Source organism: Ahaetulla prasina, chromosome 3 (genome assembly GCF_028640845.1).
Source record: "Ahaetulla prasina isolate Xishuangbanna chromosome 3, ASM2864084v1, whole genome shotgun sequence".
Taxonomy (NCBI): Eukaryota; Metazoa; Chordata; class Lepidosauria; order Squamata; family Colubridae; genus Ahaetulla; species Ahaetulla prasina.
This window is the reverse complement of record NC_080541.1, coordinates 14,301,374-14,327,298: the sequence shown is the minus strand read 5'-3', so window position 1 is coordinate 14,327,298 and position 25,925 is coordinate 14,301,374. Positions and strand designations below refer to the sequence as shown.

Here is a 25,925-nt window from a genome sequence, read left to right as displayed (position 1 = left end):
AGAGCCTCCAGAGTCTGATAGTAGTGAGGCAGAGGAAAAGGAGGAGCCTGTTCCTAATGCACACATGAGAAGAGCTGCCAGAAGGCAAGAGCAAAAAGGACAACTCGGGAGTAGGGCCAAGAGATTATTGGGCCCTCCCATAAGGCTTAAAACAGACCAGCACTGGCATTTCAGCTTTGCTGGAAAACAACGTTGGTAGCTTTGTCTTCTGCTTCGTCTACGTCTTGCCTTTATTTTTGTGACTTCTGAACATTTACCAAGAAAGGCCTTTGGCAGTTTGCCTAATTAGACTAAGGTTTGTGATAAGGACTGAAGAATTTGTGTTGGGAGGAATTTGTTTTACTTTGAGTTGAACGATGTTGGAAATGAAGTAATTCCCAGCTGTTCGAATAAAGTTTGTTTTTCAACGGACTATATGTTTATTACTACCTACTTGGGCCTGGGTCACAACAGCTTCATCATTGGAGCTTTTAAGAAAAGACTGGACAGCCATATAGGATAGATACACTACTGGCTGCCTCTTGAGCAACATTGCCAGTAGTTCTGTAGCTGGACAGAGAAGTAGAGATTATCTTGTTTGCAATGGGACCATACTGGAGCTTCGTCTGCCATTCCGTATTGCTCTTTTCCCACGTCTCAAGAGGGGCTGAGCTGGATCTGCCTCCTCGCTGCTACTTTCTTCTTCTTCACTAGACGTTCTGGCACCTCTTGGAGGGATGCTTGGAGGCCTCTCACGCCCTGCCCAGCGGCAAGCCAGTCTCTCCTCTTGGCAAGCCTGTCTGCTGGGCAACCTCCAGCTTTCGTTGAATGGGGCTGCAGCCATGCATTCGGCCGCAGCTTTATCGCAGGAACACAGGAGGTTTTCACACAGGGTCCATCCAACACCTGAGAGAAAGGAAGATGGTGGAGAGTAGCTTCTGCATCAAATCTCACAGTGGCTCAGAGGTGGGTTTCAGCAGATTCTGACCAGTTCTTGAGAACCGGTAGTGGAAATTTTGAGTAGTTCGGAGAACCAGTAATAAACATTCTGACTGGCCCCGCCCCCATCTAGTCTCTGCCTCCCAGGTTCTAGCTGATTGGGAGGAAATGGGGATTTTTGTAGTATCCTTCCCCTGGAGTGAGGTGGGAATGGAGATTTTACAGTATTCTTCCCCTGCAATGCCCACCAAACCACACCCACCCACAGAACCGGTAGTAAAAAAATTTGAAACCCACCACTGCAGTGGCTACAATGAGGCCATGATTGACGGAACTGTTTACCATCATGGTAATATAGTCCATGGGGTAGAGAGCCAATGATGTTAAACAAGAGGTGCAACCAAGCAATCAAATAAGAGATTTGTAAACCCTGAAGCTGTCTGGCTGGTGGCCAGTTTCTTGTTCTACTGGGGGTTTTCTTTGCTACAGAGCTTCAGTGCTGGCACAGACTGGATATGAGGGATAGGGAGAGGGCTGTAGAGATAGATGCGGTGCTATAACCAAAACAACATTTTTTTCCCCTGGGAATTAAGGTCGTATGTGCAGGTGGTTGGAGGGTGGAGACTGAGACCATCCCATGTCTGGACTGTGGGATTGACACTTCTGGGGAAGTGACAAACTTTTACTTTTAATTGGCGGGGGGGAAACCTGTGGAAACATAGATCTGGTTTTCACCAGCATTGTGCCAATGTGACATGCCCAAATAAAATGTTCTTTGGGGAGATTGCGTGCGTCAGAGTTCTTTGGTTTGGGGTTGTGTTAGTTGGAACCTTGACAAGATCTTTGATGCTCTCTAAGCTTCATTGTTTTCTTGCAGATGTTTCATTACCCACCAGGGGCCTCTGGTGGCTCAGCAGACTAAGTCAGTCTGTTATTAACACAGCTGCTTGCAGTTACTGCAAGTTCAAGTCCCACCAGGCCCAAGGTTGACTCAGCCTTCTATCCTTTATAAGGTAGGTAAAATGAGGACCCAGATTGTTGGGGGCAATAAAAGTTGACTTTGTATATAATATACAAATGGATGAAGATTATTGCTTAACACAGTGTAAGCCGCCCTGAGTCTTTGGAGAAGGGCGGGATATAAAATTCAAATAAAAAAAAAACAAAAAAAACTAAGTAACATTATCAGTGCTAGCATCACTAACATTATCACTACAGTAGTGGCCAAAATTGTGGAAACCTTTTGGGAAAAGTGTATTTTCTAAAACTAGCTAATAACACCACATTTTTTGGAGTAGTACCATAAAATTATATATCAGTGGAAAGAAAATTTAACCAAGAATGTAATGCAATAACCTTTATGAAGGATTTGCTATTAGAATAGCAGTTACAGTATAAAGAAGAAAAGTGAAACGTAGAAAAAAATGAGAGATGCAAAAATTATCTGTAGAAAAAACGAGATATACAAAAATGATCCCCATGTCAATTAATACTTAGTTGGGTCACATTTAGCATGAATTACGGCCTTCCAATGTCTTCCCACGGAGTGAACCAAGTCTTTTAGTTCTGCAGCTGTTATCATGTAAAACCAAGAATGAAGGATTGCTTCTATTAACTGGGTTTTATTGCTGGGTCACTTCTGACTAACAAGTTTCTTTAGTCGGCTCCATAGATTTTCAATTGGGTGAAGGTCTGGGGTATTCCCAGGCCATTCCAGCAGTGGAATATGATTATCTTGAAACTCCACCCTCCCCCAAAAAAGTGGTGTTATTAGCCATCGAACCTCAAAAATACACTTTCCCCAAAATTTTGGCCGTTACTGTATCTAGTGGGGTAATGGAACATCTGGAGGAAACCACCAAGTGCAGAGAGCACCAAGGACCCCCTCATTTCTGCCCTGATCTACAAATAATCTCTGCTATTGGCTATTGGCAATCAAAGCCCCACCTCTTTTTAAGAGTATGCAGTGCATGTTATAGAGACAAGACGTGATAATTCAAAGAACTACTAAGAATGAAGGAATGAAGAAAAAGCAGATTCCCACAAACACTAGCAAGGCAAGCCAGCTGTATAATAAACACTGAGCAATCCCCAACTAACTGCTGAGTTCTAGAAGGAAGCACTGAGATATTACCTAGTTGGGTAATGAAACGTTTGCAAGAAAACAACTAAACTCAGACAGCACCAAGGATTCCAATTGATTATTTGGTCAGATTTATCATTTTGACAAATTTGATATTCACACCCCCTCCAAAATATATATTCATTGTGGATCGGGGAGATGAATTTCTATGTCAACTCGCAAAGCGTCCCTAGCCTGTTCTCGAGTTGCCATAGGCAAGGGGGATGGGAAAACGGTGAAGCAGCACAGCAGCCAAAAACAAAAGCATATTCCAGACATATCTCTCTCAAGGGTGTCTCCCAGGGTTACCCAGAGCAGCTGGAAGGGAATGATCTCTACAACCTGCGAAATTGCTCCGTTGGCAAATGTGACTGGTGACACACTTTTGGGGAAGGGGGGAAACAGGGTCAAGTCTGGGTCGTAAATTACGTGGGGTCAGAGTTGGCTTCACTTGGAACATGCCAACATGAAGGTCCTAATAAATAATTGGATTTCTTTTGAAGCTTGGCTGGAGGCTCATGATTTAATTAGGGCATCCATCGGAACCCTGACATTCTAAAGATCTGATAAAATTCTAACTCTGTTAAAAGCCTTCCCTTGAAGACTTTCCTATATTTACCAGAGAAAAGTGATTTTTTTTTCTTTTAAAAATGTTTCGCTTAAGAAAGAAGTGATTCTTGGACACCGCTATCTCAAAACTTACATGTTGGTGTGTGATCAAAACACACAACTTCAGATCTTGATTTTTTTTCTGGCTGACATCCTAGTCTTTTAACTTGTTCCAGGCAGCATTGATGGGAGAAACAGCATCTGTTAGACGGAAAGAATAAGAGAATTAATGTTTTGAAACCATTTTCTACTTACATGGACTGCAGCATTCCTGACTGATATAAAGCTAGCAGGTATCATATTTTGAAAAAAAATATTTTCTCTTTTGATTTATCATATCATCTGGTTCAGGTCAAAGATGGGAGATGGGCAGGAGGTAGAGCCAGCCACAAGAAGAGGTGAGGGGCAAAGAGGACCATATCTCTCTGTGATTTCTGTCCATCATTTGAAATCTGACAGAGTTGGTACCATCTGGATCCTGTTGCTTCAGCAATGCAACTAGTAGAACCCAGAAAGCAGTATGTATATATGTATGTATATATGGAAGGGAGGGAGGGAGGGGGAGGGAGGGAGGGAGGGAGGAAGGAAGGAAGGAAGGAAGGAAGGAGGAGGGAGGAGGAAGGAGGAGGAAGGAAGGAAGGAAGGAAGGAAGGAAGGAAGGAAGGAAGGAAGGAAGGAAGGAGGGAGGAGAAGGAGGAGGAAGAAGGAGAGAAGAGAGAAGGAGGAGGGAGGGAGGGAGGGAAGGAAGGAGAGAAAGAGAGAAGGGAGGAAGGGAAGAAAGGAAGGAAGGAGAGAAAGAGAGAAGGGAGCGAAGGGGAAGGGAGGAAGGCAGGGAGGAAGGAAGGAAGGAGAGAAAGAGAGAAAGGAGCGAGGGAGAAAGGAGGAAGGAAGGAGAGAAAGAGAGGAGGGAGGGAGGAGGGAGGGAGGGAAGGAAGGAGAGAAAGGGAAAAGGGAGGGACAGAAGGAAGGAAGGAGAGAAAGAGCAGGGAGGGAAGGAGGGAGGGACGGAGGAAGGAGGAAAGGAAAGAAGGAAGGAAGAATAGTACAACAATAGAATAAAGTAAACAGTGAAAAAGAACACAATGGAAATACATCAATTGAATACATGCTACATAATGATCAAATTGAATACATCATTATTGGTATATGTGGTACATAATATCTAATATCCTGCCCAACATCTCTTGCTGAGCAGAAATGGGGGAAGATTTCTCCCCACCGTCTGTTTCATTCTATTTTATTGTTAACCGTAAATATTGATTTAGGACCCGCATGCCTGGATAGAAGATTTAAGTTAACCAAACGCATGCTGCTCTCGGAGCATTGGTGATTCCTTTGGTTTGCTTTTAATGTTAGCCACCTGTCCAGTTGATCGGTCGGATGTCCTCTTCCCTCTTGTCCACAAAAGCAGCCATATAATTCGAACTCCTCTGGACACCGGTCGGTCAAGCAGTGGAGCATCTCACCCAACTGTGGAAACTCTTGTTTGAGTTTTCCATTCTCATCCCGTTGCAGAAAAGAGAAACGATCACACACTATGGAAAGAAGAAACGCATTTCACAGTTTTATTCTGGAGAGTACATATACAGATGACTACGGAATTCTCTTTTCTGCTGCAACTCTCATATTCCTCCTATTTTCTCCCCTTTATCTTCCAACCTTCTAGAACAGGGGTCTGCAAACTTGGCTCTTTTAAGACTTGTGGACTTCAACTCCCAGAGTTCCTCAGCCAGCAAAGCTCTCTTCCCACCAAAGGTGGCCCCTCTTTTTTTACTTGCATTTTTTACGTGCTTTCAAACTGCTAGGTTGGCAGAAGCTGGGACAAGTAACGGGAGCTCACCCTGTTACGCAACACTAGGGATTTGAACTGCTGAACTGCTGACCTCCTGATCGACACGCTCAACATCTTAGCCACTGAGCCACCATGTCCCTTTGTGGTAGTTCCTGAGATATTGGAATACTGCTGTCATGTCACCCCTGGCCCTTCTCTTCATTAGACTAGACCAGGGGTCTGCAAACTTGGCTCTTTTAAGACTTGTGGACTTCAACTCCCAGAGTTCCTCAGCCAGCAAAGCTCTCTTCCCACCAAAGGTGGCCCCTCCTTTTTTATTTGGTGGGAAGAGAGCTTTGCTGGCTGAGAAACTCTGGGAGTTGAAGTCCACAAGTCTTAAAAGAGCCAAGTTTGCAGATCCCTGCTCTAGAGAAGATCTGGGCATCAGAAAGATAAGGCTGAATTGGGCTAAAGAACCCATTTTTCTGGAACTGTCCATCCAACTAGCAAATGGCAGTTGTTGATGTAATTTCCGTGTGCTATTAAAAAAAAAAATTAAACCCAAGATATCTCCTAACGATATCTTGGCTTCTGAGTGGGAGGTGAAGGTGTTCACCTCCCACTCAGAAAGTTGAGAGTTCAATCCTAGATCGTGGCAGAGGTTTCTCTGTTAGGGCACAGAGAGAAAATATTTGCTGTGAACTCTGTGTGGTGTCAGGGAGGGCATCCAGCTAATAAATGCTCACCTGCAATCAATCGCCACAACTCTACCCCGAATTAAGGGATTCCAGAGTCATGAAAGGGAGTTTTTTTAACATCTCCTGAAGGATTAATATACTGGTGGGTCACTTCTTTTCTATTTACATTTTTCTTTCATGTGTAACGCTCAAGTAACTCTCAAACTAACTGTTTTCTAGGTCTCCCCTCTTTTCTTCCAGTTAAATTACTAGGTTGAGTGAAAGCATTTCATACCTTCTCTGAAAGATTCTTCAGGAGATGGTGACTCTTCTGGAATCATCGTAGAAAATGTCACTGCTTCCTCCCCAGCTACTTTGAAGTGATGTCCTGGATTTTGGGTTAAAAAGATGTCTTTTTAGATTCAGTGGACCAGGGGTGGTATTCACGTACTTCCCTACCAGTTCGCAAATGTCAATGTAGGCGCTTTGCTCGCACGCGCCCCGTCCACGCATTGCACCCAGCTTGCCGTGCATTCGCTTTGCTGGTGCATGCGCTTTGCTGGCATATACATCTTCCACTCATGCACCCAGCCTCACAAACATGACTAAATGAGATGGCATCGAGCTGGGGCAGGTGGGCAGACCCACCCATGATATCTGGGTGAACCCGTCTGAACTGGTTGAATGCCACTTCTGCAGTGGACCTGGTTGGGAAATTTTATTTATTTATTTTATTTATTTATTTATTTATAATTTAATTTCTATACCGCCCTTCTCCCGAAGGACTCAGGGCGGTTTACAGCCATATTAAAATACAAAGAATAGAATAGAATAGAATAGAATTTTTATTGGCCAAGTGTGATTGGACACACAAGGAATTTGTCTTGGTGCATATGCTCTCAGTGTACATAAAAGAAAAGATACCTTCATCAAGGTACAACATTTACAACACAATTGATGATCAATATATCAATGTAAATCATAAGGATTGCCAGCAACAAGTTATAGTCATACAGTCATAAGTGGAAAGAGATTGGTGATGGGAACTATGAAACGATTAATAGTAGTGCAGATTCAGTAAATAGTCTGACAGTGTTGAGGGAATTATTTGTTTAGCAGAGTGATGGCCTTCGGGAAAAAACTGTTCTTGTGTCTAGTTGTTCTGGTGTGCAGTGCTCTATAGCGTCGTTTTGAGGGTAGGAGTTGAAACAGTTTATGTCCAGGATGCAAGTGATCTGCAAATATTTTCATGGCCCTCTTCTTGATTCATGCAGTATACAGATCCTCAATGGAAGGCAAGTTAGTAGCAATTATTTTTTCTGCAGTTCTAATTATCCTCTGAAGTCTGTGTTTTTCTTGTTGGGTTGCAGAACCGAACCAGACAGTTATACAGGTGCAAATGACAGACTCAATAATTCCTCTGTAGAATTGGATCAGCAGCTCCTTGGGCAGTTTGAGCTTACTGAGTTGGCGCAGAAAGAACATTCTTTGTTGTCCTTTTTTAATGATGTTTTTGATGTTAGCTGTCCATTTGAGATCTTGCGATATGATAGAACCCAGAAATTTGAAGGTTTCTACTGTTGATACTGTGTTGTCAAGTATTGTGAGAGGTGGAAGTATGGAAGGGTTTTTCCTAAAGTCTACCACCATTTCTACGGTTTTGAGTGTGTTCAGTTCCAGATTGTTTTGGTTGCACCACAAGGCTAGTCATTCGACCTCTCATCTATATGCGGATTCGTCATTGTCTCGAATGAGACCAATCACTGTTGTGTCATCTGCGAACTTCAGTAGCTTAACTGATGGATCATTGGAGATGCAGTCATTGGTATACAGAGAGAAGAGAAGTGGGGAGAGCACACAGCCTTGGGGGGGCCCTGTGCTAATTGTACAGGTATTTGATGTGATCTTGCTTAGCTTCACCTGCTGCTTCCTGTTTGTTAGGAAGCTTGTGATCCACTTACAAGCCTGTTCCGGTACCTGTAGCTGGTTTAGCTTAGTTAGGAGAATGTCTGGAATGATGGTATTGAATGCTGAACTAAAGTCTACAAAAAGGACCCTTGCATAGGTCTTTGGAGACTCAAGATGTTGTAGGATGTAGTGCAGAGCCATATTAACAGCATCATCTGTTGATCTATTTGCTCGGTATGCAAATTGCAAGGGGTCTAATAAATAGCAAATTTAAAAAGCATTTAAAAACAAATATTTAGTAGGCCAATCGACTAAAACGGTCATAGACCGACATAAAACCCCTTAAAATTTACAGTTAAAATACACTTAGGCTAGTCCCGCTCGATGAAATAATAAAGTCTTCAGTTCCCATTTGAAGGTCCGGAGGTCGGGGAGTTGGCGTAACCCCGGAGGCAACTCATTCCAAAGGGCCGGTGCTGCCACAGAGAAGGCTCTCCCGCTGTGGGCCGCCAACCAACATTGTTTGGTCGATGGCACCCTGAGAAGCCCCACTCTGTGGGAGCGCACAGGTCGTATAAGCATAAGCATGAAAGTAACTATATAAAGTAACTATATATTATTTGCTAAACAAATAATTCCCTCAACACTGTCAAACTATTTACTAAATCTGCACTACTATTAATCTTCTCATCGTTCTCATCACCAATCTCTTTCCACTTATGACTGTATGACTGTAACTTTGTTGCTGGTAATCCTTGTGATTTATATTGATATATTGACCATCATTTGTGTTGTAAATGTTGTACCTTGATGAAGGTATCTTTTCTTTTATGTACACTGAGAGCATATGCACCAAGACAAATTCCTTGTGTGTCCAATCACACTTGGCCAATAAAAATTCTATTCTATTCTATTCTATTTATATGGCTATAATATATAAGCATATATATATATATATAAGCATAAGCATGCAATAACTATATTAATTGGATATAATGAAAGAAAACAATAGGACAGGAATGGTAGGCACGTTTGTGCTCTTACGCACGCCCCTTACGGACCTCTTAGTTATTGTTATTGCCCAACTGGTTGGTCAGGAAATATATAAACCAACATTGTGTGTTTGTAGCTAAAAGTATTATGTAGGTTTAAAAACTTTATTGCATCATCATGCATCCTGACTGGCTGAGCTCTGTAGCCAATGTACTTAAGGAAAGCTGAATTATGGTTTGTGTGGACCATTTTACCTGCTGATATGCTGTAACTCTATATTTGATCTCTATGCACGATCATTGTTTGATCATGGCTATTTATTGCTTCTTTAATATTTATTGACCGTTTTTATATTGAACTTTGTTCCTGAATGAAACTAAAGAAGATCTGTTTTATTGTATTTTTCTACAATTGGTAAGAAGACTTAATATTTGGAAAATATTCCTGGACTGATCTTATCTCACTTCAAACGTGTATGACTTGGATTGTTTGTTGGACGATGGTTTTGCTTTTCCCCCTAAAAGTAGAATATTATCAAAACCCAGGTTTTTTGTATGTTAACTGTTATTATCCACAATCATTCTCAGTCACTTTCATGCACAAACTCAAAGGGTAATCGCTCAATAACCCACAACATCGGTTGTGAGATAAGACTATCCTTAACAGACCTAAGATCTATTAAAGAAGTAACAAAAAAAGCAGAATCCTATAGAGTTCTTGAATGAAAAAAAAAAACCTGTGCCCCTACAATAGAAGAATGGATATTGAAAGTTGCTAATTTGGCTGAGATGGCTAAAATCTCAGCCTTTTTGAAAGACAATACGCAAGAAAAAAGGTGCGGTATGGCTCAGACTGTAAGAAGCCTGTTATTAAAACACAGCTGCCTGCAATTACTGCAGGTTCTAGTCCCACCAGGTCCAAGGTTGACTCAGCCTTCCATCCTTTATAAGGTAGGTAAAATGAGGACCCAGATTGTTGGGGGGGGCAATAAGTTGACTTTGTAAATATACAAATAGAATGAGACTATTGCCTTACACACTGTAAGCCGCCCTGAGTCTTTGGAGAAGGGCGGGATATAAATGTAAATTAAAAAAAATATATCTAACTGAATGGAAAAAATGGATTGAATATATGCAAAATAGATATCAGATTAAGAGAGATCAGATTGCTTTTGAATGATTAGAATGTATTTATCTTTGATTTGTATGGGGGAAGTTAGGATTTGAGAAGAAGGGGAGGATTATAATTTGTGTTAGGGAAAATTTAGCGAATGGGTTTTGTTTTGTTTTGAACTATATCTTGTGTTTGTTCTGGGAAGTAGGGGGGGAGGGAGGAGGGTGCTTTTGGAGGAGGGGAGGGAGGAGGGGGGCAGGGGAAAAGGGAGTAAAATTTTTTGTAAAAACTTTTTCAATAAAAAAAAACTGTGCCATCCTTCCACGAATCTCACTTTTTTTTAAAAAAAAAGTTTTTTTATTTTTTATTTTTCTTATACACATATTATAAATGTACATTTTCTTATTCATAGATAATTATACATATTCTCTTTAAAGAAAGCACAATAATCATACATTTTAATTATCTTTGGAGTTCCTCTTCTACCCTTTCTTTCCCTTCGTTTTACAAGAAACCTTCTTCTTCTCTTTTCCTACCTTCCTCCTCCTCTCCTTCCTCATACCTACTTCCCTTTCCTCTCCCCCACTCCTCTTCTCTTTCCCTCCTTTCTCACCTTTTCTCCTACTCTTATCCCCTAACTTATCTCTCCTTCTCCTTCCTTCCATCTCTCTCACTCCTTCACCTCCACTATCTTACCTTCTATTCCTCTCTTCTTTCTTTCTTCCTTGTTGTATATTATTTCCCTTGTTTGCTATCTGAGCAACTCCAATCTTCTAATAACACATATATATTTTCTTTTCAATTTCTTTTCTATTTTACCCAATCCATCATTTTATGGTTGTACATTTATATCTATAATATCTTCTTCATCCCCCCCTCCCCATTTTCCATCTATTTTGGCAAATCTCACTTTAAATAAGTGTCTTATATATAAATAATGATAATGATGATAAATAAAAAGTAGAGGTGCACTTTAAACATATAGCCACATATGTGCTTGCACTGCTTTTTTTTTTCTAATGAATCCCTCGGCAATAGGAATTTTACTTGCCGCTGTTTGCTGGTCTTGGAAATTCTGAAGTTGGTATGAATTCTGCTTCTGGTGTGCTAGTCCCAGGTGAAGAGGTTGTCGTTCTTATTGTAGCAAAATAGCTCCCTGACAATCCTGGGAAAAGACACAGGATTAACTCCTTTACTTGACACAACAGTGATGACACAACAATGATGACACAACAGTGATTGGTCTCATTCAAGACAATGACGAATCCGCATATAGACAAGAGGTCGAACGACTAGCCTTGTGGTGCAACCAAAACAATCTGGAACTGAACACACTCAAAACCGTAGAAATGGTGGTAGACTTTAGGAAAAACCCTTCCATACTTCCACCTCTCACAATACTAGACAACACAGTATCAACAGTAGAAACCTTCAAATTTCTAGGTTCTATCATATCGCAAGATCTCAAATGGACAGCTAACATCAAAAACATCATTAAAAAAGGACAACAAAGAATGTTCTTTCTGCGCCAACTCAGTAAGCTCAAACTGCCCAAGGAGCTGCTGATACAGTTCTACAGAGGAATGATTGAGTCTGTCATTTGCACCTCTATAACTGTCTGGTTCAGTTCTGCAACCCAACAAGAAAAACACAGACTTCAGAGGATCATTAGAACTGCAGAAAAAATAATTGCTACCAACCTGCCTTCCATTGAGGACCTGTATACTGCACGAATCAAGAAGAGGGCCGTGAAAATATTTACAGACCCCTCGCATCCTGGACATAAACTGTTTCAACTCCTACCCTCAAAACGATGCTATAGAGCACTGCACACCAGAACAACTAGACACAAGAACAGTTTTTTCCCGAAGGCCATCACTCTGCTAAACAAATAATTCCATCAACACTGTCAAACTATTTACTGAATCTGCACTACTATTAATCTTCTCATAGTTCCCATCACCAATCTCTTTCCATTTATGACTGTATGACTATAACTTGTTGCTGGCAATCCTTATGATTTATATTGATATATTGACCATCAATTGTGTTGTAAATGTTGTACCTTGATGAACGTATCTTTTCTTTTATGTACACTGAGAGCATATGCACCAAGACAAATTCCTTGTGTGTCCAATCACACTTGGCCAATAAAAATTCTATTCAATTCTATTCTATTCTTTCCCCCCCCCTTTTTTTAAACTATTGTTTTTCTATCACAAATTCCATTTCTAAATTGAAAATTGTGTTTTTTAGGTAACAAAAGTATTAAAATGTAAACATAATCATTATAATCATATCAACATACAAACATATAGTAGCCACTATCAATCATTGTTATAAAGTATTCCATCTTCCATATTAACATCAATTATATAAGCATCAAAATGTTCACTAATTCAATTTTTCTTTCTCATATAATCCATACTTCATATAAACCCATCCATCTGATCTATCGACTAACCGTTTGTAAAAAAAAAAGCTCCCATGTGATAAAATATTCAGAATCTTATTTTTCTTTCGTTTTTAGCGTTAAACCTATCCATTTTTGCACATTCCATTGTTTTTTTGATTATATTCCCATCTGTGGTAATTCGTTCATTTTCCCAATATTGTGCGTACCCAATCCTGTCTGCTGTTAAAATAGGTAAAATTAAATATGTATTACCCTTATTATACTATATTATACTAGTATACTAGTAGCATGCTAGCAGGAATATCTCAGCTTCCTTCACTTCTTAGTAGGACATTAGACTCTATATTAATTTAAGTCAAGTACAACTATGTTTTTTCCCCTACTCAATCTTCCAAGTCTTGCTATATTATCAGGAGGGAGGTTTGGCGGGGGGTACACAGGGTGGGCTGCTGGGGGTTCGCAGGGGTTTGGGAGAACCTCTAGCTAAGATTCTGTGCAGTTCAGAGACCCCCCCAAATCCCACTCCTGGATGGTCCCTCCTGCCCCTTCCAGGACTCCCCACAGGGCCCGTTCTGGATGCAGGTAAGTGCAGGGTACGCGCAGAGCCTCGGGGAGGGCAAAAAATGGGCCTATCAGAAGTTCAGGAAGGCCTCTAGGGGGCCTCAGGAGCCTGGGGTGGCCATTTTCACCATTCCGGAGGCTCGACAAAAACCTCTGGAGCCCAGGGAGGGCAAAAACGCCCTCCCACCTTGGTGCAGGCGGCTGACTAGATCCCGCCCACCATGCCACACCCACCCAGCAACTGGGCAGAGAACCTCTTGCTAAAATTTTTGAAGCCCACCCCTGGTCAGAGGAAATGTTGGATGTAAGATATGTATATATTCCTAGCAAGGTCACTCAAGGCATGAAAGTCTTTGCAAGCCAGGTTACTTTCTACTACACTCTTTCTAGAGCAGGGGCCACCAACCTTTTGGTCCTCAGGGACCATTAAATTCCTAATTTTAAATCCCGTGGACCACTATATGATTTTTTTAAAAAAGATAAATAGTATTTAGTGCAATATAAAAAATGCAAATAATTTTTCTGTGGACCACCAGTGGTCCGTGAACCACCAGTTGGTGACCACTGTTTTAAAGGCCAGGTTAAATGGAAGACAATGTTTCCAATAACTGTGAATTAAACAAACAGATTCCACAGCAGGACTGAAGACTTGTTCACTCTGGGAACAAACTGCAAAGTACCAACTTACCTCTTAGTTCTGAATTATCAAAAACAACAGTTGCATCTTTCTGGGTTACAGCTATAAAGCAACATACACAAGAAAAGTTTGTGTTACCATATCAGATAATGTTTATGGTTGTTTTTTTTTGTAATTTCCTTGATCAGCAAAATTTCAAAACGTGCCTCTCTAAGCAATCAAATGCCTTTTCTACTACTTCCTTTTTACAGATGATGAAAACAGGAGTTTGATGCTTAACTGAATGAGCTGAAGCAAACTTCTGTCACTTCCAGAAATGGCCAAGAAAACTACAGGGGGAAAAGAAAGGGGAAGGGAGGGAGGGAGGGAGGGAGGGAGGGAGGGAGGGAGGAAGGAAGGAAGGAAGGAAGGAAGGAAGGAAGGAAGGAAGGAAGGAAGGAAGGAAGGAATTCCCCCTTGAGCTCTTGCTAAATACAAGAATTTCTTATATTTGTTTTGAACCACATTTGTCCCTTAGGCAATGCTAGGACCATCTGGGTGTTAAAAAAAATCGGTGCTTCCTGAAATGGCTTAAGGTTCACCCCATGTTGAAGTATGTTGAAATACATTTTCTACATGTTGTCATAATGAAATATGGAGACCTATACAGTACCCCCTCCTCTGAAGGGTTCAAGGACTCCACTGCTTTCAATGTCTGAAGAAACTGAAAGAAAAACAGATACGTTGGGCGTAAAAATGTGCATGGATTCCTCCTAGTAAACAAGCATCAAATCATCGAATTATTTATAACAAAAATCTGTTTGATTTGAAGGAAGCCATATGAGGAGTGAAATCTACAGTATCTCAAGATGAAATTTCTTAGAGCAGTGATTCTTAGCCTTTTCTTCACCACGGACCCTCTTTAAATTTTTATTTATTTGTTTATTTATTTACATTTATATCCCGCTCTTCTCCGAAAACTCAGGTAGGCTTACAGTGTGTAAGGCAATAGTCTCATTCTATTTGTATATTTACAAAGTCAACTTATTGCCCCCCCCAACAATCTGGGTCCTCATTTTACCTACCTTATAAAGGATGGAAGGCTGAGTCAACCTTGGGCCTGGTGGGATTCGAGCCTGCAGTAATTGCAGGCTGCTGTGTTTTAATAACAGGCTATCTTACAGCCTGAGCCACCACGGCCTTAAATACCTTGTGTGGCCACGGATTTAAATCATAACATTTCTTCAAGCCTTCGTTGACCCCCTGTGAAGATGTTGGGGGCCGCCCAGGGGTCTGCAGATCACAGGTAGAGAAGCCCTGTCTTGGAGAATTATTGTTTCAGAGCAGATGGTGAACAATTGGAACTTCTGTGTTCTTCTAACCTAGACCAAAGGCCATCACAGGCCTATCAGGAATCAAGTGATGAAAATGTCGCTTCAGTATCAATCTCAAGCATGGATCAAGGTGCCTCAGTTTTTAGCTATGGACCAAAGAGATCTACCTTGAAGAGGATTCCTCACCAGCCTTTCCACTTTCTTCTCCTGAGTATCCGATCTCACCACAGCCGGGGCCTTCTTATCTGCTTCCGAACACGGAGGAATGTCCTAGTATGCCTCCCGGCCCCAGCCCTGGCTCCATGCCCAGACAGGCTGAAGAGGAGGAAGTATCTCCAGCCCCCAGCCCAGGCAAACGGAGCAACTAGACCCCTCCCCCTCCTCCACAGCATGTGAGCCTGAGGGAGGTCAATTGCCAACAGCTGCAGACTGGAGTGACCCTCGCGTCAGAAGACTTGATAGACGGAGGCAACAGAAGGAAGGGAGGGGCAGGCCTGGATAAGTGCTGAGTCATGGAACCACACCCCATGGCCTATATAAAGGACCTGCTTTCTGGCATTCTCTGAGTCAGGCAAAGTCTAAACATATCTTGCTGAAGTCACTTTCTGGTCTCCTGCCTGCCCTGAGGACTTTGCTAGGACTTTGGCAGAGCTGCAGAGGCATGCCTGATTCGGATTTCCCTGACCCGGCCATCAGCAGAGGAGTGGGACACGACACTATGTGATATCAGGACATAAATGAACAAAGGGCAAGAAGTCACATTTGTACATAGCTAGACGTTTCATTTTTTTTCCTGTCTGCTCAGTTAGATGTTTCACTTTCCTTTTTTTTTTTTTTTTTTTTTGATAATCAATGATAACAGAATAACAAAGTTGGAAGGGACCTTGGAGACAGGGGAGAAATGTAAAATTTGTTACTACCGGTTCTGTGGGCATGGCTTGGTGGTGGTGGGGGAGGTAATGTGACTGTGTGGGTGTGGCCAACTTTTTTTTTTTTACTTTTAAAAGCATTTTTTCTACAACCTCTTTGGCCGAAGGGGTTGTAGAAAAAATGCTTCTAAAGGGTTCTGAGGATCCCAGATGAGTTGCCTGATCGCCAGAACCCTTTATTAGCATTTTTTCTATAACCTCTTCAGCCGAATAGGTTGTAGAAAAAATGCTTTTAAAAGGTACTGATGATCCCAGCTCAACCATGTGATCATCGGAGGCTTTTTTTTTTTTTTACTTTTAAAAGCATTTTTTCTACAACCTCTTTGGCCGAAGGGGTTGTAGAAAATATGCTTCTAAAGGTTCTGAAGATCCCAGCTGAGTTGCCTGATTGCCAGAACCCTTTATAAGCACTTTTTCTATAACCTCTTCGGCCGAAGAGGTTGTAGAAAAAATGCTTTTAAAAGATTCTGACGATGCCAGCTCAGTCATGTGATCATCGGAGGCTTTTTTTTTTTTTACTTTTAAAAGCATTTTTTCGGCTGAAGAAAAAATGTTTTTAAAAGTAAAAAAACCCCAAACCTCTGATGATCGCATGGCTCAGCTGGGCATGGCTGGGGTGGTGGGCAGGGATTTTTGCTACCGGTTCTCCGAACCACCCACCGCCATCGCTACCGGATCAGGCGATCCGGTCCGAACCGGGAGCATTTCACCCCTGCTTGGAAGTCTTCTAGTTCAGTGGCCCCCAAACCAGAAGTGGTATTCAGCTGGTTTGGAGTGATTCGCCTGAACTGGTAGCGGAAATTGCCCACCCCAGCCCTATGTCATCTTATTTAGGCACATTTTTGAGACTGTGCGCCTTTCGTGGAAGGTGTGCACGCCAGCAAAGCACATGCACGGAAGGCCGGGTGCACACTCACATTTGCAAACCAGTAGGGAAAGTAAGTGAATACCACCCCTGCCCCAAACTTTAGGGCCCCAAGGACTGGTTCTGTGGAGAGAGGTTTTTCTGCAGACCAGATGGGGCATGGTTTCACATGCTGCCTGCATCCCATGAATGGGGCTTGGCTTGTTTGCTCAGCCTTGTTGCTGGTATGACATGGACCAGTACCAATCCATGGGCTGAGGGTTCTAGTCCAACCCCCTGCTCAGGCAGAAACCCTATATCATTTCAGTCTCTTCTTAAAAACTTCCACTACTGGAGCACCCACAACTTCTGGAGGCAAGTTATTCCACTGATTAATTGTTCAGTCAAGATGTCAGGAAATTTCTCCTTGGTTGGATCTTTTCTTCATAAGTTTACATCCATTATTTCTTGTCCTGCCTTCAGGCGCTTCGGAGAATAGGCTGACTCCCTCTTCTTTGTGGTAAAGGTTCCCCTGCACATGTGTGATAGTTGTTTCCGGCTCTAGGGGCTATGCTCATCTCCAATTCTAAGCTGAAGAGCCAGCGCCGTTCAAAGATGTCTCCATGGTCACGTGGCCAGCATCACTAAACACTGAAGGTGCACAGAGTGCTGTTACCTTCCTACCAAAAGCAGTCCCTATTTTTTTACGTGCTTTCGAACTGCTAGGTTGGCAGAAGCTGGGACAAGTAATGGGAGCTCACCCCATTACGGGGCACTAGGGATTCGAACTGCTGACCTCCTGATCGACAAACTCAGCATCTTAGCCACTGAGCCACATGTCCCTTTGTGGTAGTTCCTGAGATATTGGAATACTGCTATCATGTCACCCCTGGCCCGTCTCTTCATTAGACTGAACCAGGGGTCTGCAAACTTGGCTCTTTTAAGACTTGTGGACTTCAACTCCAACTCTGGGAGTTGAAGTCCACAAGTCTTAAAAGAGCCAAGTTTGTAGACCCCTGCCCTAGACCAGGGGTGAAATGTAAAATTTGCTACTACCACTCCCCTTGGGTAGCTTACAATCACAGTATAAAAAGTAAACAGGTATTTCTCCTCCAGGAATATCTGTTGCTCCTATGTAAAGAGATTCTGCATGTCTGATAGAGCAGGGGTCTCCAACCTTGGTCCCTTTAAGACTTGTAGACTTCAACTCCCAGAGTCCCTCAGCCAGCTTTGCTGGCTGGGGAACTCTGGGAGTTGAAGTCCACAAGTCTTAAAAGAGCCAAGTTTGCAGACCCCTGGACTAGACATACCCAATTCCTGCAACCGTTCTTCATATATTTATATTTATATATTGATTTATATTGATATATTGACCATCATTTGTGTTGTAAATGTTGTACCTTGATGAAGGTATCTTTTCTTTTATGTACACTGAGAGCGTATGCACCAAGACAAATTCCTTGTGTGTCCAATCACACTTGGCCAATAAAAAATTCTATTCTATTCTATTCTATATTTTAGCCTCCAGACCCCCTAATCATCTTTCTTGCTCTTCTCTATATTTGTTCTAGATTTTGATGCAGAATTCTTCTTGTTGGCTGGAGAATCCTGAGAACTGAACTCCACAAGTTGTAACATTGCCAAGTTTGGGAACTCTTGATATAGAAGATACTACAGGTGGTTCTCGATTTACGACCACAATTAAGCCAAAAATGTCTGTTGTTAAGTGAGACATTTGTTAAGTGAGTTTTGCCCATTTTACGGAGTCTTGCCATTGTTGTCATGTGAATCACTGCAGCTGATAAGTTAGTAACCCAGTTGTTATTCACTATCAGGTTTTCCTATAGACTTTGCTTGCCAGAAGGTCGCAAAAGGTGGTCACATGACCATGGGACACAGCAATGGTCATAAGTATGAACCTTGCTCAGATTGTTGTGTCTCATCCGATCTCACCACCACAGCCGGGGTCTGCTTATCTGCTTCCGAACGCTGAAGAATGTCCTAGCAGGCCTCCCGGCCCCAGCCCTGGCTCCATGCCCAGACAGGCTGAAGAAGAGCAAGTATCTCCAGCCCCCAGCTCTGGCTCCATGCCCAGGCAAACGGAGCAACTAGACCCCTCCCCCTCCTCCACAGCATGTGAGCCTGAGGAGGGTCTATTACCAACAGCTGCAGACTGGAGTGACCCTCGCTTCAGAAGGATTGATAGGCGGCGGCGTCAGAAGGAAGGGAGGGGCAGGCCTGGATAAGTGCTGAGTCATGGAGCCACACCCCATGGCCTATATAAAGGATCTGCTTTCTGGCATTCTCTGAGTCAGGCAAAGTCTAACATATCTTGCTGAAGTCACTTTCTGGTCTCCTGCCTGCCCTAGGACTTTGGCAGAGCTGCAGAGGCACACCTGATTCGAATTTCCCTGACCCGGCCGTCAGCGGAGGAGTGGGACACGACACAGATGATCATGGCTATGCTACAGAGGTCATAGCTGTGAAAAATGGTCATGTCACTTTTTTCAGTGCTGTTGTAACTTTGTACAGTCACTAAGTGAACTGTTGTAAGTTGAGGACAACCTGTATTAGCTAAGGTTCATTGAGATGTCCTGGTCTATTGAGGGAGGGATTGAGTGTGGAGAAATCTACATTCAAATGCTGCTCACTGCTGTGCCAATGTAAAGAAGAAAAAGTTAATCAAAGGATTTGTTATCCATCTTTGGTTATTCTGAAAATCTAAGAATTTTAAAGAGACAACAGTTGCACCAGTCCAGAAGAATGTATTCACTTACATCTTTCATGGTTGTTCAGGATCAGGTCACTGAACTCTTGAGGAACGTCTGTCAAGGAACAAAAAATAGATTCTGTGACAAATCTTGTTTTGTAACTTACTCCAAGAATTAACAGAAGTGATTTTTTAAAAAAAGAATGGAGAAGGAGAAGGAGAAGGAGAAGGAGAAGGAGAAGGAGAAGAAGAAGAGGAGGAGGAGGAGGAGGAGGAGGAGGAGGAGGGAGGAGGAGGAGAAAAAGAGGAGGAAGAGGAGGGAGAAGGAGAAGGAGAGGAAAAGAAAGAGGAGGAGGAAGGGGATGGAAAAGGAGGAGGAGAGGAGAAGGAGAACCAGAAGAAGGAGAAGGAGAAGGAGAGGAAGAGGAGGAGGAAGGAGAAGGAGGAGAAGGAGAACCAGAAGAAGGAGAAGGAGAGGAAGAGGAAGAGGAGGAGGAAGGAGAAGGAGAAGAAGAAGAGGAGGAGAAGGAGAAGGAGAAGGAGAACCAGGAGGAGGAGGAGGAGGAGAGAAGAAGAAGAAGAAGAAGAAGAAGAAGAAGAAGAAGAAGAAGAAGAAGAAGAAGAAGAAGAAGAAGAAGAAGAAGAAGAAGAAGAAGAAGAAGAAGAAGAAGAAGAAGAAGAAGAAGAAGAAGAAGAAGTTTATTTATTGACCAAATGTGATTGGACACACAAGGAATTTGTCTCCAGTGCATAAACTCTTAGTGTTCATACAAGCAGTAAGTGATAAATCACAATCATAGTCATTGTAAAAATACATTCATCACAAATCATAAGATACAACACAGTGATAGTTGTAGGATACTAAATAAGCAATCAATATAAATCATACTAGGAAACTAAGTAAACAATATAAATCATAAGGTACAAGCAACAAAGTTATAGTCAAAAGCAGATAAGGAGATAGGAAAGATGAGAATAATAGAATACAGCCTTACTAGATAGTTTGACAGTGTTGTGGGAATTAGTTGTTTAGTGGAGTGATGACATGAGGGAAAAATTGTCCTTGTGTCTAGTTGTTCTGACATGCAGTGCCCTATAGCGTCGTTTTGAAGGTAGAAGAAAAAACCCACATAACATATGACTTAGGATGTCAAAAATAATAGATATGGGGGATTTTTTTGGATAAGGGTCAAAAAAATCAATATGGCAATTATAATAAATATTTATTAGACTTTTATTTTGCCTTTTTATTATATAGGTAACTCAAGGCAGTTACCCCATAATAGTACTCCCTTCTCCTTCTGTTTTTCCCACAACAACTTTGTGAAATGGGCTGGGCTGAGAAAAAGTGACTGGTTCAGAATCACCTAATCAGCTTTTCATGTCTAAGGCAAGACTAAAACTCACCATTTCCTGGCAATTGCTCCAAGCTGGCTTTCATACTTAAGGTGGGACTAGAACTCGCTGTTACCTGGTGTTTGGCTCAAAGTCATCTGGGTGACTTTCCTGCCTAAGATGGGACTAGAACTCAAAACTTCCTGACGATTGGCCCAAAGTCACTCAGGCAGATGTCATTGAACTACACTGAGAATGAATTAATTCTCAGCTGTTCTAATAAAGTTTTTCTGTTTTTACACTGACTAAGTTTCCTACTACCTACTTGGGCCCTGGGTCACAACAGCGTTCCTTGCCATTGTGTCCAGGGAAACACGCTGTAAAAGAAAGCCTTCTCACGAGTTCAAGAAGTGTGATTAAACTCACGAGAAGGTTTTCTTTTTCAGGGTGTTTCCCTGGACACAACGGTAAGGAAAGTGATGGAGCTTGAAAGCTAAGACCTGCGTCCCGCTTCTCACCAGCCCCCCGTGCCCTTCCCCAAATTGCATCCCTAAAAGGGGCGGGTGGCTAAGCAATGGGCAGGAGCCCTCCTTGCCCGGTGAGTGGGGGAGAAGAGACGGCAAGGGGAGCCACATCTCACTCCACGGATCTCACTTCTCCCCCTCCCCATCTGCCACCCCTCTCAATAAAAAGGAAGGGAAGCAGCCAGGCTGCTGTTGCCATTAGGGTGGGATAGGATGTGTTGGGCTGCTCGGCCGGCGTGAAAAACAGGGAGGGGAGAGCATGTCCCCCTGTCCACCCCCCCGGCCTCGCCTCCTCAACTCATTTTGGTTGCGCAGCAAGCAACCAGAGGAAATGGCGGGACTGGCTGCACATACCTGTATTGTATTTTTCAGAGTATAAGACGCACCTTTTTCCCCAAAAAATAGGGTGAAAATCTGGATGCGTCTTATACTCCAAATGTAGTCCCGCCCAGCTTCTCAAACGGAGGTTTCAGAGGCTGAAAGAAGCATCAGAAATGGAGCTTAGAAAAAAAGCCCCAAACGGAGCTACAGGCGCTTTCTTTCTGAAGCTCTGGCTTGGAGACTTTCAGAGGCAGAAAAAGGTTTTTTTCCTGAAACAGAGTTTCAGAGGCAGGAAAAAAAGCAAAAAAAGAAAAAAAAAAAAAAGGAAGGCACAGAGCTCACAACCAAGGAACCTGTTGCTAAAATTCACCTCTGGGAACAGCTGATTGGGGGTATTCCAGGAGGCCGATCCACCTGTCAATCAGCTTTTTTCTTATTTTCCTCCTCAAAAATGAAGGTGCGTCTTATACTCCCAAAAAGACAGTAAGTAGTGGGGGGGGCTTATTTTGAAGGGGTGGCTTATATTATCGCATTCATTGAAAAGCCCGATTGGGCTTATTATCCAGACATGTCTTATTTTGGGGAAAACATGGTACTTTCATGAGAATGCAACCGTCTGAACTTTTACAGATATCGTACCTCCTCCGCCTCCTTCTCTTCCCCTCTGAAAATCGGTATTTCCGTTGCTTTCCGCTTCTACAGTAACTATTCGGAATAAAAGACTATCAATACAGGCATGTAGACTTGATCACAAAGCAAACCCATAATTCTGCTTCTCCCAGATAACGTTCCAAGTGAATTGGCGTTATTAAACAAGTCAGATTAAACAATAATAATGATTGCAGTACTGATGGACTTACGCTCAGCTCCCAGAATCATTACAGCTGGGCCAGTGGTGGGCTGGGGAATAACTAGAAGACAAATAGGTAATAAAACAGGTTATCCTTGTGAGATCATGCGAGCCTTATTCATAGGTAAAGGTTCCCCTCGCACATATGTGCTAGTCATTGCCGACTCTAGGGGGCGGTGCTCATCTCCGTTTCAAAGCCGAAGAGCCAGCGCTGTCCAAAGATGTCTCCATGGTCATGTGGCCGGCATGACTAAATGCCAAAGGTGCACGGAACGCTGTTCCCTTCCCACCAAAGGTGGTCCCTATTTTTCTACTGGCATTTTTTACGAGCTTTAAAACTGCTAGGTTGGCAGAAGCCTTATTCTTAACGGCATTTTAATGAAAATGTCAACCATGACAATTATAGCTTTATTTTATTTTATTTATTTTATTCAATTTTTATACCGCCCTTCTCCCGAAGGACTCAGGGCGGTGTACAGCCAAGTAAAAAATCACAATATCAATATTAAAAGAAATTAAAACAAGCATATTATAAAATGGCCAGATTTAAAAACGAATTAAAATATTAAAATATAAACAACCCAATAAAATTTTAACCCAATAAAGCTTTTGCCCAGATAGAAGCATCTGAGTTTCCAGTATAATCAGATTAGCCACCTACAGAAACATTTCAAAGTTTTGACCTCAGTACTCTCTCTCTCTGCCTGAATCCTCCTGAACTATAATCCCATTTAAAAATAAATAAATAAAGTTTTGCTCCTGACAGCAAGCTATTTTTTTGCTCTCGTGCTAGATGGAAAGCTGTGTGCCGTCTGAAATTTTGCAGCAGATTTCTACTCAACTCTCTCTTTTTTTTTTTTATAAAAAGTTTTATTTTTACAATCATATCAAATAATTCATCCAATGTACAGTTATATACAATTAGTCGGGCTTGCCCAGTCACCACCACCCTTTTTAACACTCTTCCCTCTTCTACCTTCTTTTACTTTCCAAACCTTCCTCTCCTTCTCTTATCTACATCCGCTCCTCCCTCCACCCTACACCTTCCTTCTCCCTCTACTATCCCTCTTCCTTCCTCTTCTCCTCTTTCCTACCTCCTACTCTCTCTTTTCTTCCTCCTCACCGTTCTAAAATGGTAACTATGCAGACCCGACCCTACATTAATTATATTTCTTCAATAATCCCTGTACATTAACCATCACTCCATCTCTACCAAACCCCCCAATTCCCTCCCCTTACCCCCACCCCCACCCCGACTTCCCAGAACAAAATGCAGGGTATCAAAACTAACAATCATAATCCAAAATAATTCCTAAATTATAATCTCTAGTCACACCACACTTAGTCACACTCTCAATTCCCCTCTCTTTCAAAAATATATCTAATACAAAATATTTCCTAAATTTACTCATATGCTATTCGATATTTTTTTATCTGATACTTATTTTGAATATAATCAATCCACATTTTCCATTCTAAAATATATTTTTCTAGTGTATAGTCTTTCAAGTAAGCGGAGATTTTGTCATCTCTGCCAGATTTGATACTTTGAGTGTCCATTCTTGATTGTAGGTAATTCTTCTTTCTTCCAATACTGAGCAATCAAAAGTCTTGCGACTGTTATTAAGTTCAAAATCAATTTAGTCTCTATAGCTGTATAGTCCATAATTATTCCTAGTAGAAAGAACTGCGGAGTAAACTTAATCTTCTTTTTCAAAATATTCTGCATGATCCACCATACTTTAATCCAAATGATAATAAGTAGCATCTTCACAATCGCATCTCCAACATTTAGCAAGATCTAATATGTGTTTCTTGTAAACAGGTAATGTCATTTTTAAATTGTTTCAAATAATGAAATACTTTCCTTCTCTTCTGCGGTGAATTCAGGCCATTAACATTCCAAGATAATAGTTTAATTGCCATTATCGGCCGAAGGAAACTTTTGGAACACCAGCCGCAGATCACATTTTACTTTAGGCCTTGCTCCTCCCACTGTTTCCGTTGTAGTAGTTGCCAGTTGTTGTTGTGCCTTCATCTCTTGTTCCTTGCGTTTAGCAGCAGCTCTTGTCAGCCTTTGTTCTTTTGAATCTAAACCCGTCGTAGGTATTTCCAACACTTGTAATAAATCTTCTTCCATCACAATCTGTTCTTGTACCTGCTTCACTTCTCTTTCCTTCACTTCAGCCTCCCTTCTCTACTCAACTCTCTCAATCGCTGTCCAGCATATGTATCAGAAGCCCAAAAGGGAACTGAATAAAATTGTTTGAGGGAATAAATGATCTGATTGTGATGAAATTTTATGGGATGTGTCAGTCCAAAAAAGCAATTGTCTTCCTAGTTTGTAACGTTTTCCAACATCATTTGCTGCGTGTTGTTGTAACATGTTACATCAACAAATGCTGGCTGTACTTGGTCAATCCCCTTCATGCCTAAAGTGGAACTAGAACTCACAGTCTCCTGGTGATTGGCCGAAGTCATCCAGCTGGCTTTCATGCCTAAGGTGGAACTAGAACTCACAGTCTCCTGGTGACTGCCCAAAGCCACCCAGCTGGCTTTCATGCCTAAGGTGGAACTAGAACTCACAGTCTCCTGGTGACTGCCCAAAGTCATCCAGCTGGCTTTCATGCCTAAGGTGGAACTAGAACTCACAGTCTCCTGGTGACTGCCCAAAGTCATCCAGCTGGCTTTCATGCCTAAGGTGGAACTAGAACTCACAGTCTCCTGGTGACTGCCCAAAGTCATCCAGCTGGCTTTCATGCCTAAGGTGGAACTAGAACTCAAAGTCTCCTGGTGACTGCCCAAAGTCATCCAGCTGGCTTTCATGCCTAAGGTGGAACTAGAACTCACAGTCTCTTGGTGACTGCCCAAAGTCATCCAGCTGGCTTTCATGCCTAAGGTGGAACTAGAACTCACAGTCTCCTGGTGACTGCCCAAAGTCATCCAGCTGGCTTTCATGCCTAAGGTGGAACTAGAACTCAAAGTCTCCTGGTGACTGCCCAAAGTCATCCAGCTGGCTTTCATGCCTAAGGTGGAACTAGAACTCACAGTCTCTTGGTGACTGCCCAAAGTCATCCAGCTGGCTTTCATGCCTAAATTGGAACTAGAACTCACAGTCTCCTGGTGACTGCCCAAAGTCATCCAGCTGGCTTTCATGCCTAAGGTGGAACTAGAACTCACAGTCTCCTGGTGACTGCCCAAAGCCATCCAGCTGGCTTTCATGCCTAAGGTGGAACTAGAACTCACAGTCTCCTGGTGACTGCCCAAAGTCATCCAGCTGGCTTTCATGCCTAAGGTGGAACTAGAATTCACAGTCTCCTGGTGACTGCCCAAAGTCACCCAGCCAGCTTTCAGGCCTATGTTGGAACTAGAAC

The 25,925-nt window shown here is 42.3% G+C and overlaps 1 protein-coding gene across 1 annotated transcript in view; it reads right to left on the bottom strand.

Moving 5' to 3' along the window:
• Window positions 1–568: 568 nt before the first annotated feature.
• LOC131194211 (otoconin-90-like) overlaps window positions 569–25,925 on the bottom strand; it is a 107,343-nt gene continuing 81,986 nt past the window's right edge. The window contains exons 9-11 of the mRNA XM_058174943.1: window positions 5,010–5,184; window positions 3,744–3,850; window positions 569–885 (exon numbers count right to left, since the gene is read on the bottom strand). Of these exons, the coding sequence (XP_058030926.1) occupies window positions 569–885; window positions 3,744–3,850; window positions 5,010–5,184 (599 nt within the window). The remainder of the gene's footprint in view (window positions 886–3,743; window positions 3,851–5,009; window positions 5,185–25,925) is intronic.